Raw genomic sequence first — 12032 nt, 5'->3', positions numbered from 1 at the left:
ATTCAAAAATGTAGGCTGGCTGGTGAGGCAACTCTTGAACACAATTGATTGCAGACTGTTAACCTATGCTTAGAAATCAATATTCACTTAACACCACATTTTAACAGGCAAATGCAGTACAAACTAACAGCAGTTACACAGTGCACACATTTACACTCGGAATAAACAGGTGATGAAGCAGCACTTGGCAGAGGAGCAGGAGATGGGGCAGGCAGCTGGAAGGGGCAATGACAACTCGAGTAAGTGCAGAGGTGCAAGGAGATTTTTGCAACTGAGTGTCCCGGGGGTTTTGTGGACAATACATCTTCAATGAGCTATATGCATTCCCTAGGGGTTACTGAGAAGGTTTGTCCTGAAGCCAGGCAAGATCATCCTTTTCTAGGTAAAACTAAATTTTCTGGAGCTGAGCACAGAAGTTCATCTTGAACAACAAAACCCGAGTGTGTTGCAAGCTGTGATAATGGATTATATATATGTTGCAAGGGGCAAAACAGAATGGAGCAAGAATATAAACTCTAGCATAGTGTCCTTGATCTGCAATGCTATTTTTCATATACTTAAAAATGGATTTGAAAAGGGAACTGAAAGCAATCCAGAAATAGTGTTTACCAAGGACTTTATGTGTCTGTTGATTGAGCTTTATTTGCAACCCACCCTGGAGCACAGACTTCCAGTCTTTATGATGATATCCTTACCCTTCACAGACTTGGGAAGTAGATCCACACAAACCTCATTAAGCTCAACAAGTCCAAGTGCAAGATCCCACACCTGGTTAGGGACAGCCCTCAATATCAACAGAGTGGGGGGTGAATGGATTGAGAGCAGCCCTGCAGAAAAGGACTTGGAGATATGGGTAGATGGAAAATTGGATGTGAGTTGGTAGTGGGCACTTGCAGCCCAAAAAACCATCTTGCAGCCAGGGCTGCATAAAAAGCAGCATGGCCAGCAGGCTGAGAGGTGATTCTTCTCCTCCACCCCATCCCACCTCCCCACCTGGAGTTCAGCATCCAGCTCTAGGGTACCTACTATGTGACAGACATAGACCTGCTCAAGCAGGCCCAGAGGAGGTCATGAAAATGAGGGGGCTGGAACACCTCTCCTGCGAGAAAAGGCTGAGATAGTTGACTTGGTTTGGCCTGGAGAGAAGGCGGCTCTATGGAGACCCTGTTGTAGATATTCTTTCAGTACATAAAGGAGGGTGATAAGGGCAGATACACCAGGGCCTGTGGTGACAGGACATGGGGCAATGACTTTAAACTGAAAGAACACACGTTTCAATTAGATGTTAGGAAAAACTTCCCTGTGAGGGTCGTGAGGCCCTGGCTCAGGTTGCCCAGAGAAGCTGTGGCTGCCCCATCCCTGGCGGTGTTCAAGGACAGGTTGGATGGGGCTCTAGAGCAAACTGGTCTAGTAGAAGGTGCCCTTGCCCATGCAGGGGGGTGGAACAAGATAATCTTTAAGGTCCCTTCCAACAGAAACCATTCAGTGATTGCAGGCCTGAGGAGGAGCTCCAGCAGGTGGGGTGGGCGGACATCCTGTGTCAGGTCATCCCTGCAGTCAGAAACCAAACCCTGCACAAGTTCTGACAGAGCTCAGACCTTTGTTTCAAACTACTGAGCTGGAACAGGAGCCTGACTGTTACTCACAATGCATACATGGCAGAAGCAATGGTGAGAACCACATCTGCAGAGCTCAGTGCAAACTGGCGGGGGGGAAAGTGGGGTGCAAGTAGGTGGGGGGGTTTCCAGAGACTGCCATTCTGGGTTAAGGCTGTTCCATTCCTCTTGTCTCAAAGCCTTCTGTTTCCCAAAGGTAAATCTGTAGTGGGACGTGCCTGGATATGGAATAAGATTAATAATATGGGAAGGGAAGATTCCATTTATGCCAAGTTAGTGCTCAGCAACAGGGGCAGGAACAGAACCAGAGAAGGCCAAGAAGTAGCAGCTCCAGAATGCTCAGAGGAGGCCAAAGGCATACTGCTGTGTTCAGAGCTGTCTCGCTGCATCTTCCTTTCAGCCACCTAGGAAATGAAAAGGAGGGATGAGTCCCAGTTTGACACATTTATGCTCAAACTTCTGGCTGCAGAGCCTCCAGTTCTGAGCACTAATGTGAGACTATTGAAATTCCTGTGGCCAGGCACGTGGCCTCCTATTTCTGCTTGTCTGTGAAAGAAGTAGCTTTAGGTAGAGTGGTCCAGTGTTCCACATGCACGTGGCATCCCTCGCTTTGATGTCCAGTCACACATATCCAGGTCCAAGGTTTTTCAACTCCTGTCTCCAGGCTACTTGACTCACTCAAGCAACACGTACCTGGGACATTTCTGAAGCAAGAGATGTGCTGGCACTGTCTCCTTGGAAGCTTAAGGAAGATGAGTAAGGTAAGTCTTCCTGTCTTTCTAGAGCTGTCTGCTTCAGGTACATTTGAGACCAAATGGCATTTTCTGCAAACAGAAGGAAAGTAGGAGTCTTATTGTGCATTTGTTGTGCAGTCTTGGAGTCTAGTGAACAGAAATCTAGGGAAGCTATTTTAGGAAATGCACTCACAGGCTCTGTGCCTTGATTTAGAAAATATGTATTCTCTGTTTGGTGAATGGCCTGTCAGTTTGTGGGTTTGCTTCTGAGGTTGAGCAGGCTGCAAAAGTGTTTGCACTGTACTTGAGGACTTTTGGGTCCTTCTGTGACTTTCCCAACTGTGTACTTTGTAAGGGGCTGATTTGTAGTATCTCAGAGGGGATGTTTAGGTTGTAATGTATCTACAGTGCTGGGTGTAAGGCTCTCCTATACTGCAGGAGGCAGGTTTAAATATTAATCCTTTGCATAATGATGCTGGTTTCTTTTATAACCTTTGGAAGCTTTTACAAACATTAAATATTTAAATCTCATTAAGGTATGTTGCTGAAATGCTAGGGAGATAAAAAAAAATACAGACTTAGGATTACACAGTTGCATGTAACAGGATTTTTTGCATCTGCTATGCTGCTGAATTTAATAACAGGCTGCCTCAGGAGCTGCTTATCTTGATCAAGTAAGTGAGGGCCAAAGGAGAGTAGAGGAACCAGGACAGGAGGGGAATCCTGACCCATAATCCTCACACGTCCTTACTCAGCAACCTATGGATGCAGCACATCTGACCTCCCCTTGTGAAGTTTCTGCAGTGCCCTTCATTTGAATGGTGTTTGGAAACAGCTTCATGGTGTTTGAGATGAACAGGAGTGTTTCCAAAAGACACAGAAACACTTCTGAGAGCAGACCCAGGCTGGTCCCATATGTTGCAGAGGAGATTATGTAGACATTGCGGAAAAAGACAGAACTGTACACAAGAGCAGTGCAAAGTGGGATCTTGAAACCACAGGACTTGAATTCCGCCATGCTGAGCTGTTGGTCTGTGATGTGACTGATGCTTACCAAGGCATTTGTTGCTCTCAAACATGCCGAGTATCTGGTCACACTTCTCCTTCTGGTTGCCGCTGCTCTCGCAGGTACACCACAGGGAGACCTCCACGCTGGAGTTACTGACATAGTTGGGTGTCATGGGTGTGCCTGTCCCAAACCCCGGGATGAAAGAAGCATCATGAATCATTTTATACTAAAGGGAATGCTGCCCTGGAGGCAGAAGCCTTGCACTGTGGTAAGTGTGTTGTTACCCAGGCCAGGTCAGGACTCCCAGCCAGGTGACCCAGGCCTGATGAACCAACCTGAAGTCTGCTGGGCTGCAGAGAAAGTGTGGAGATTGGTACCCCTGACTCAGGCACTCTGATGGTGAGATGTACTGGGTACTAAAGCCAGTACTGCCATATGGCAGCAAAAGGTGCTCCTGCTCCCTGTGCAGCTGGTAACACTGTGTGGCCAGGTGCCTTTTGCCAGGCAAATACTGCACACCCATAGCGTGCCAGTCAGCCAGTGTTCATTTAGCACAAAACCAGGAGACACATCTGGAAAAATGGAAGGTATAGTCTAGATTTACAGCTTCTGAGATACTGCTGCTCTTCACAGCTCCTCTTTTGAGCCACTCTGAAAAAGCACTGGCAGTTTGGTTGGCAGTAAATAACTCAAACCAAAGACGACCTTCCTTCAAACAGCTGGTAGTGCCATGTTCTGGCTGGCCCTGGGAACACAGTGTGCACAACACTAACAAACCATCAGGGATATAGAAGTTGGGCAGTGATGGAATGCAGTGTTTAATCCCTGCTGTGATGGGATGTAACTCCTGCATCAGGAATGACTTAGTTCACACAAGCCCAAAGAGCCCTGTTGATGAGGCCCTTGGAGCACTTTGCACCAGCCGGTGATGCAAACAGCTGTTGAGAAATCTCAGACAAGTGCTGCTGATTTGACAACAGAGGATGGGACAAGGTACAGAATAAATGCCATGGAAGAGCTCTCTTTGGGCTGCTTCTACCTCAGAGGCAAGGGGGAGCACTGGCATCAATTAGTAAGGCATATTCACTGGTACACTGAGCACCATCTCCTGCAAGAGAGCAGGATGGTCCTTTACAGCATCAGAGTGTGCCTGCAAGTCTGTGGCCTGAAAGCATCCACCCTGTATGCTCCCATGGATATCACTTACCAATCATCCCCATGTAAGCCTGCAGGCACGCAGCGTGGTTGTGCAGAGAGCAGCCATCTGGAGACGTGTCTGCAGGTTGACAGTTTTGTTGGAAGTCAGCCAGTCGGGATCTGTAGGAAGGAAAACGAGACCATCAGTGTCTACATTGTTTTCCTCTCTTGGCCAACATCTGCTGCTGCTGGACCTACTTGCAGAAAGGGTCCTCCAAGCAGAAGTCCAGCAGCCAGAGGCAACTGGGTTTGGTGTTAGACTGGAAGGAACAATCAGGAACAATAGTTTTCCGGCGTCTTTCTCCACAAAATTCATCTTGACATGGACAGAACAGGATCCTTTTGGTGAAATCCTCAGGGACTTTCTCAAAGAAATTCCTCAGCCCCCTGAGGCACTTGCGCCGGTCACACACGTCCTCACTGCCCGCTGCCCTGGTGCAGATGGAGGCGTAGTCTGTGCGCAGACGAACACACTTCTTGCTCAGATTGCACACATGAGTTTCTTTCAGGCACGGATTTGTTGCATCTCCCGCTAGCTGTGAGCCTGTAAAGCCAAAAGCAACACAGAAACCATGAACCAAGGCCCAAGAAGAGATCCTGTGTGGCAGCAGGAATAGCCCTTTCTTGATGGCCAGATTGGGAACATCAGAGAACAAAGCAAGTCAGTCCTTGCATGTGCCTGCAGTATGACGCTGTAGTTATATTAGTTACAAAGGAGGATTTTTTTAATTAGTTCATGGCAGGGTGCTTGTTTCATAAAATTGATCACTGTGGGTTATTCCCAGTTTTATAAGCCTGGATCTGTGGCTGTATTTACACTTGATAGTGGGGACAAATTTAGGAAAGTATCCAGAGCAGGTATTCCTCTGAGTAAAGGGGCCATTACCCCAAATTATTCCTAATAATCTTTAGCCCCTAAAAAGGTAAGAGGGCAGCACTATATCATGTAACTATTACAATTCTTACCTGATACCAGAGCTGCCAGTTTATTGTAATCTGTCTTCCAGTGTTCTTCATTTGCTGGGTTCTCATAGGGAGAGGTCTCCAAATTGAAATAACCTAGGCAAGATACAAGATATTTCATGCAGTGGAGGAAATGCTTTGTGACCAGCTTGCTTATTTGTTTGTTTGTTTGCTTATTCTTAAATGGGTATTTGTCTTCTTTATGCCTGGCTCTTTCCTCACGCTGGACTTCAGAGGTCCTCTGTCTTGCTCAAATCCAAATGCCAAGAATGATTCTGCTGAAAATGCAAAGGTACTAGTGTGTAAACCCAGCATTACATTTTGTCTGGCTGGAATTTGGTCTAAGTCATCTGGCATTTCCAGCCTCAGTACGAGTGAGGAGCTGAGCAGCACAGACAGGCTTTAGTGAGAGGTCAAGTAGGAGCATCCCACTAAAAAAGGCAGTAGCACATTCAGGGATGCCCTGATAGTGTGTGTCATAATCACCAGTGCCTTTTCAGTGCTGGACAGATAGGACCATTTTGAGGTATTTTTTACAGCACTAAATTTAACTGCCTCAGAGTAGCTGTCTTTGTATCTTGGAGTCCCTGGTGTATTTGAAGGGCTGGTCCCAGACCAGACCAGTTTTCCCCACTTATCAAACACAGCAGTAATGAATTCTCTTAACTAAGAGATGTAGTTCCAAAAGCAATACCTGCAGTGTTGGGAAGTGGCCTTTTCACAGTTGTTTTCAGATTGGGAGGCAAGGGTAAGCCTTACTAGTACCCTGTAAATTCCTATTATTTCATCTCACCATCTGTCACGCTGGAGTGAACGGTCCAGTAGACACGCAAGCAGTGCTCCTGTCTCTTCATGCGCCGGTGACACTTGCAGTGCAGCAAAGAGCTGTTCCCAAGGTCCAGCTCTGCATTCAGACATCTGACCCTGCTATCGTGATCCAGTGGAAGGAGGCGAGTCTTGGCCAGGGCACAGTTTTCCAGGATCCTGTACGTGGCATTGCAGGTGGAGTCCGAGAGGCACAGCTGCTCTGCCACGACACAATCACTCCTGGGCAGAGCCAGGAGGTCTCCTGGTCGAGTGGAGAAAAGATTGTTAGGACCCCAGTCAGGATGAATGCCACACTAGCACCTTGTCATTGTTCTGCACGCATCCTGTCTGCAGCAAGGACTCTGCAGTGAGAGGCAGAACTCGCTGGGGTCTATCACATGGAGTAGTAAGGAACAAGAGCTGCCTCCACTCAAAAACGAAAGGGTGAGTATTTATGAAAGAGGGAACAAAAGGTCAAATACAATTCTCAAAATAAATTTTGTTTAATACAACCTTTTTTTTATCACCCTTAACTCTTTCAACTCGTCTCTGTATTTTATGGAGCAGTAAATCCCCGTGAAACCTCAGGGTTGCTGAGGCCTGCTTTGAAGAAGCTCTTCTATCTGAGCAGTGAAAACCGCAGTGCAATAAGCACATAGTAACACCATACTGTGTGCTGTGAGTCAGTGCTGCTGCAATTACTAAAGTATATGCTGGTCATTAAGAGATGTACTGAGAAAGCCATTTATAGGGTGTAAAAACAACCACTTTACTGAGCTTGAAAACATAAGGACGTGTATTTTTTTGCATAATAAAACAAATCCTTAACATAAGATGCAAGGAGCTTCATCTAGAAGTGCTGATATGCATTTATTTTAAGTATATAAAACCCAGTCCCTGAAATCCCTGCCAAAAATGCAGATGAAGGCTTAGCCTGCCAGCTTTCACCTGTTGACTGATTGTAAACCCTTGCCTACATCTCTGTGTGTACATATATTTGTGTGACACATGCACTGATTATACATATATACCTATGTGGAAGTATTAAATAATCTTAGATTAAACAATAGAATCTTTAAAACCTTTTTTTTTCTCAGCTTTTTTTTTTTTTTTTTTATATGGACTGTTGTCTCCCAAGGGGTGATACCTAACACTGCCATACACAGGGACCTGGAAAAACTTGACAGGTGGGCCCACAAAAACCTGATGAAGTTCAACAAGTCCAAGTGCAGGTGCTGCACATGGTCAGGGCAATCCCAGACATGAATCTGGACTGGAAGATGAACACATTGAGAGCAGCCCTGCAGAGAAGGACTTGGAGATTCTTGTGGATGAGCTGGCCATGTTCACTTGCAGCCCAGAAAGCCAAACATGTCCTGGGCTGCATCAAAATCAGACTGGCCAGCAGACTGAGGGAGGAGATTCTGTCTCTCTTCTCTGCCCTTGTGAGACCCCACCTGCAGTGCTGCATCCAGCTCTGGGGCCCTCAGCACAAGAAAGTTGTGGACCTGTTAGAGCAGGTCCAGAGAAGGCCACAAAGATGCTTCAAGGGCAGTAGCCCCTCTGCTTTAAACACAGGCTCAGAGAGCAGGGGGTGTTTAGCCCAGAGAAGAGAAGGTTCTGGGGAGACCTTAAAGCCCCTTCTAGTGCCTAAAGGGTACTTCTAAAAAAAGAGGGAAAGCAACTTTTTATACAGGTAGATAGTGATAGGACAAGGGAAAACAATTTTAAAATAGAGATGAGATTTAAATTAGACATTAGGAAGAAATTCTTTACTCAAAAGGTGGTGAGGCCCTGGCACAGGTTGCCCAGAAAAGCTGTGGCTGCCCCATCCCTGGAAGTGTTCCAGACCAGGTTGGACAGGGCTTGGAGCAACCTGGTCTAGTGAAATGGGTCCCTGCCCCTGGCAGGGGATGGAAAGATGAGCTTTAAGGTTCCTTCCAATCCAAGTCTTTCTATGATTCTGTTATTATGTTGTCACAAGTAGGTGAATTCAGTCTGAATCTTTCTTCATTTCTGCAGTTTATGAACCTATGTTTACAGTACAAGTACAATGAAGTCTTGGAACAAGATAGTTTGCTAAAAACATATATATATATACACACACCTTTAATGTTCTTTGGGTACATCATCTTACCTATCATTCTTCATTCAGCAGGTGCAGTAGTGCTATTTCAATCTGCCTTCACTACAGATTAGGAAAAAATCTTGGTAAGCTCATATTGCCTGATATATCATCTTCACCATCTAATTTGTTTTCTCACTCCCTTCCCTTTTGCTGGCTTCATCAGTTTATTTGCTGTAGGCAGTATTCTGCATAATTCTATGCCAGTTTGCTTCTCAAACTTTCTACTTTTTCTACAGTAATACTGTATACAGGTACCTTTGTCTCATCTGTACAAATTTCTTTATTTTTCTATCAGGTTGCTGCACTTTGTAGTTCATCTGGCTCTTACATAGAGACTCGATGACTTTCTAAGCTCCCTGAAAAGTCTCTTGTTAGAAATGCTTTGTAGCTAGCACAGTGAGTTCAGGTAAAGCTGCTGTAAACCTCAAACCTAAAACAGTCCTCCTCTACAGACATCATTGTATTAAACCCTGAAACTTGACAAGTTATTTCATTTTTTAAATGAAAGTATTCCAGAAAACAACGTGAAAGAATGAGAAAGCTAATTCTTTCCTAGACCTATGGTCAAGGTTGCAGAATGTGTTAAAGGCACATGGGTATGGGAATCCCTTCCATAGCTAAAAAAAAGGTAAAAGGTGATAAGCAATTAAGAGACTACTATTATTATTTATACCTTAGAAAAAATGGATAGGTAATACAATGTATCTTTTTTCTCCCTTTTCACTCAATATAGATATGTATATCCAGTTGCCTGTGGTGCACCATGGTATTGAAAGAGAGGACGATTACAGAAGGGAAACCTTTCTGTAAACAGTTACAAAGAAGAACTGGCATTTGAACATGGAAAAGTGTGAGAAATCTATCGTAACCATGTGGCTGACAGCGCTACTGAGGTTTAAGTGCAACAGCCCATTTTTTAACAGTCATTGTGATATTCAGCAGCTGCAGCTTTTCCTGAGTGTAAAGCACTGACATCCCATAGCCAGGGTCTAGGAATGCTTCAGAGCCGTTTGTAGGTTCTGTGTTCCCACTCACATCAGCCACTAAGGCTGCACAAGAGATTAACTGGAAAAAGAGGAATAATTTCAACCCTCGGCTCTTGTGATTTGGCAGTAATAGGAGGCAGAGCGGAACCATCAGCTGCATCTCTGCAGGAGCTCCTTGGATTGGTCTCAGCAGACTGAGCCTCTCCTCGAAAAACTATGGGTTCAGAGCACTCCCGAGGGGGAATGGGTGAGGGGTAGGTATCAAAAACTGCTCTGGGCAAAGCCAGCGAGAGCGCGGCGCAGCCGGGACCCGCTCAGACGCATCCTCGCATTGTACCCGTCCGGCCGCTGTCTGGGATCGGCTCCGGCATCTCCCCTCGCTCCTCAGGGATCGGCTCCGGCATCGGCCCTCGCTCCTCACCCCTCGCCCCCAGGGCAGACCTTCCCCTCCCCAGAGCGTCCCTCCAGTTTGGCCACTGGCTACTCCCCGCTCCGGGCAGAGCAGCAGCCGCCTTTCCCGGTTGGAAACGCGAATTCCGACCCGCCGCCGGCGAGCACCATGGGGAGCGCCGTGCAGAACACCCTGGGGACCACCGTGGGGAGCATCGGTCACCCGAACGGCCGCGACCCCGGCGCCGCCCGCAGCCGCCCCGCAGCGGGACCGGGGTGCGGGCGGTCTCGCTGTCCGCCCGCCGGGAGAGGGACGGGGACGCGCCGCCTGCCCTGCCCTGCCCGCCCCGCGCCCCGTTACCGGCTCTGGAGAGGAGCAGCCCCAGCAGCAGCGCCGGCCCCATGCCCATCGTCGGTGTCTCCGAGCGCCGGGGCCGCCGCTCCCCCCGCCGCCCACGGCTCCGCCTCGGCTCTGCCGGGCCCGGCCCGCCCCGTCGAGGTGCGGGCGGCGAGCACCGCCCCTGGCCCGGCCCGGCCCGGCCCAGCCCACCCCGGGGGAGCTCCGAAAGGAGAGTTTGTTTATTGATTTTCAGCGCATCCCGGTACCGAGGGCAGAGCTGTGACTGCGCACCCTCGGGGGCGTACTTGGGTAAAGGATGGTTAAGTCTCAACCAGAGGGAGTGTTTTTTGGAGGGGAGAGATGCTGACTGGCTTTTCACTAGGTTCCCCTGGTGCTTCTTGGCTTTGTTGTGAAGGGTGTTGTTTCAGTTTCTCACCTGTTGCTGGCTCCGCCTTGGTGGAGCTGCCTGCGTGCACCCAGGCATTTCCGAGAGCCCACCTGACATTTAGGCAGCTGTACTTCTTTTGAACAGATCCTTCCTTTTAGTTTGCACCCTAAGATCGCATTAACCAGTGCGAAAAAGTCACTCCGTCCACAAACGCTGGAGGCTGTACTTCAAGCTTAAGGAGGAGAGGAAAGCCACTCTCACCATGGCTTGCAGTTCAATCAAAGTTTAATAGTTGGAGGAGCTTAAGGAAAATGGTGGATGGGACAGAGCCTTTTTAACTTTCAAATTAATTGTTTGCAGTTACCATTCAGGAGGATGAAACAGAGGAGTTAGACTGAAGAAAAACCAGGAGCAAAGAGATTTATTTGTAATGGCAATATGAAAAATCAAGAACTGGCTTGATGTGAACTTTATGTTATTGTGAGACATGGTAAGAATAAACAAGTAGATCTGAAAGCTTTTAATCATGATCCAAGTTATGACTGTGGCACAGTGGAGAGCTGTTTGGATTACTAATATGTCTGGAATATTAGTAGACTAGTGTGCAACTTGTGAGGAGTAACAGGCAGGAGAAAAAGAAGAGATGACGCCTTCATGGCATCATGGATTTGTGTACTTTGACACCTTAGCAGCATCTTTCCTACACGATTTGAATGATGGCTAAAAGGAAAGAAAATTGGGCACTGCCATTTGTGTTCCAGGCTGCTTGGCAGCAAAACCATGCAGAATCATCCATTGCACAGCAGAGAGAGATAAGAGCTCCCCAGACATCCCTCATTACGGGAGCACCAGTGGTACAGGGATTTTGTGAAACATGTTTCCAACTTTCTGGATATAGAAGATGATGTCAACCTCAGGAGAGGAAGCTCTGCTAGACCTGATGTAGGTGACAGGTGTAGCTTTTCAGGAATATTAATGTAAAGGGCAGTTGGGATGGGAGTGATTGTCAGTCTGTGCTCCTTTATATGTTGTTTCTATTTTGCTCTTTTTACACTTCTCCTAAGCAAAGGTGGATTTCAGTAAACTCAGTGAATTGGTAGCCAGCATTTCACAGGAGAAAAGCCTCGATAAAGGTAAGGATACAAACAATTAATTTTCAAGCTCTAGGAAAATAACAGACTTGCTATTTGTCTCCCAGATGGATTTGTCAAGGAGTAATACATTTTTTTCTATAGTAGGATAACAACTTTCGTGGGGAGGGAAGAAGAATAAGAGAGGGAAGAAAAATAAGAGATCATATGTACTCAGGAGCTTTAAGAACAGCTGTAGACAGGTCAGTCCAGCTTGGTACAAGAGAACAGTGTAGAGGATCTTTCAAGTTCCTTTCCAGATTGTTTTTCTGATTCTGTGATTATAAATCTTCACCTAAAGCCCTCTGAAATGATTCACTAACTTACCTTTGAATTATGCTCTG

General features: G+C 46.9%; 1 protein-coding gene across 1 annotated transcript; it reads right to left on the bottom strand.

The window, feature by feature from the left end:
• Positions 1–1576: 1576 nt before the first annotated feature.
• Positions 1577–10284, bottom strand: GFRA3 (GDNF family receptor alpha 3). The gene is made up of 8 exons (XM_050312211.1): positions 10192–10284; positions 6313–6588; positions 5523–5615; positions 4755–5100; positions 4567–4676; positions 3405–3539; positions 2310–2440; positions 1577–2020 (listed from the first exon to the last, which is right to left on the bottom strand). Exons 1-8 carry the CDS (start codon positions 10238–10240, stop codon positions 1880–1882), a joined length of 1281 nt encoding a protein of 426 aa, XP_050168168.1. The 5' UTR covers positions 10241–10284; the 3' UTR covers positions 1577–1879.
• Positions 10285–12032: the final 1748 nt, after the last annotated feature.

The sequence above is a fragment of the Myiozetetes cayanensis genome, unplaced genomic scaffold, assembly GCF_022539395.1.
Source record: "Myiozetetes cayanensis isolate MyiCay16 unplaced genomic scaffold, myiCay2020 scf17, whole genome shotgun sequence".
Taxonomy (NCBI): Eukaryota; Metazoa; Chordata; class Aves; order Passeriformes; family Tyrannidae; genus Myiozetetes; species Myiozetetes cayanensis.
The sequence above is the reverse complement of the archived record's forward strand: the minus strand, read 5'-3'. Positions and strand labels throughout refer to the sequence as shown.

Coding starts and splice junctions, on each gene's coding strand:
- GFRA3 (XM_050312211.1), bottom strand. CDS start 10,240: ATGGGCATGGGGCCGGCGCTGCTGCTGGGGCTGCTCCTCTCCAGAGCC. Junction 5,616..6,312: donor TCACTCCAGCGTGACAGATG/GTGAGATGAAAT, acceptor TATCTTGCCTAG/GTTATTTCAATTTGGAGACC. Junction 2,021..2,309: donor TTGCTTCAGAAATGTCCCAG/GTACGTGTTGCT, acceptor TTCATTTCCTAG/GTGGCTGAAAGGAAGATGCA.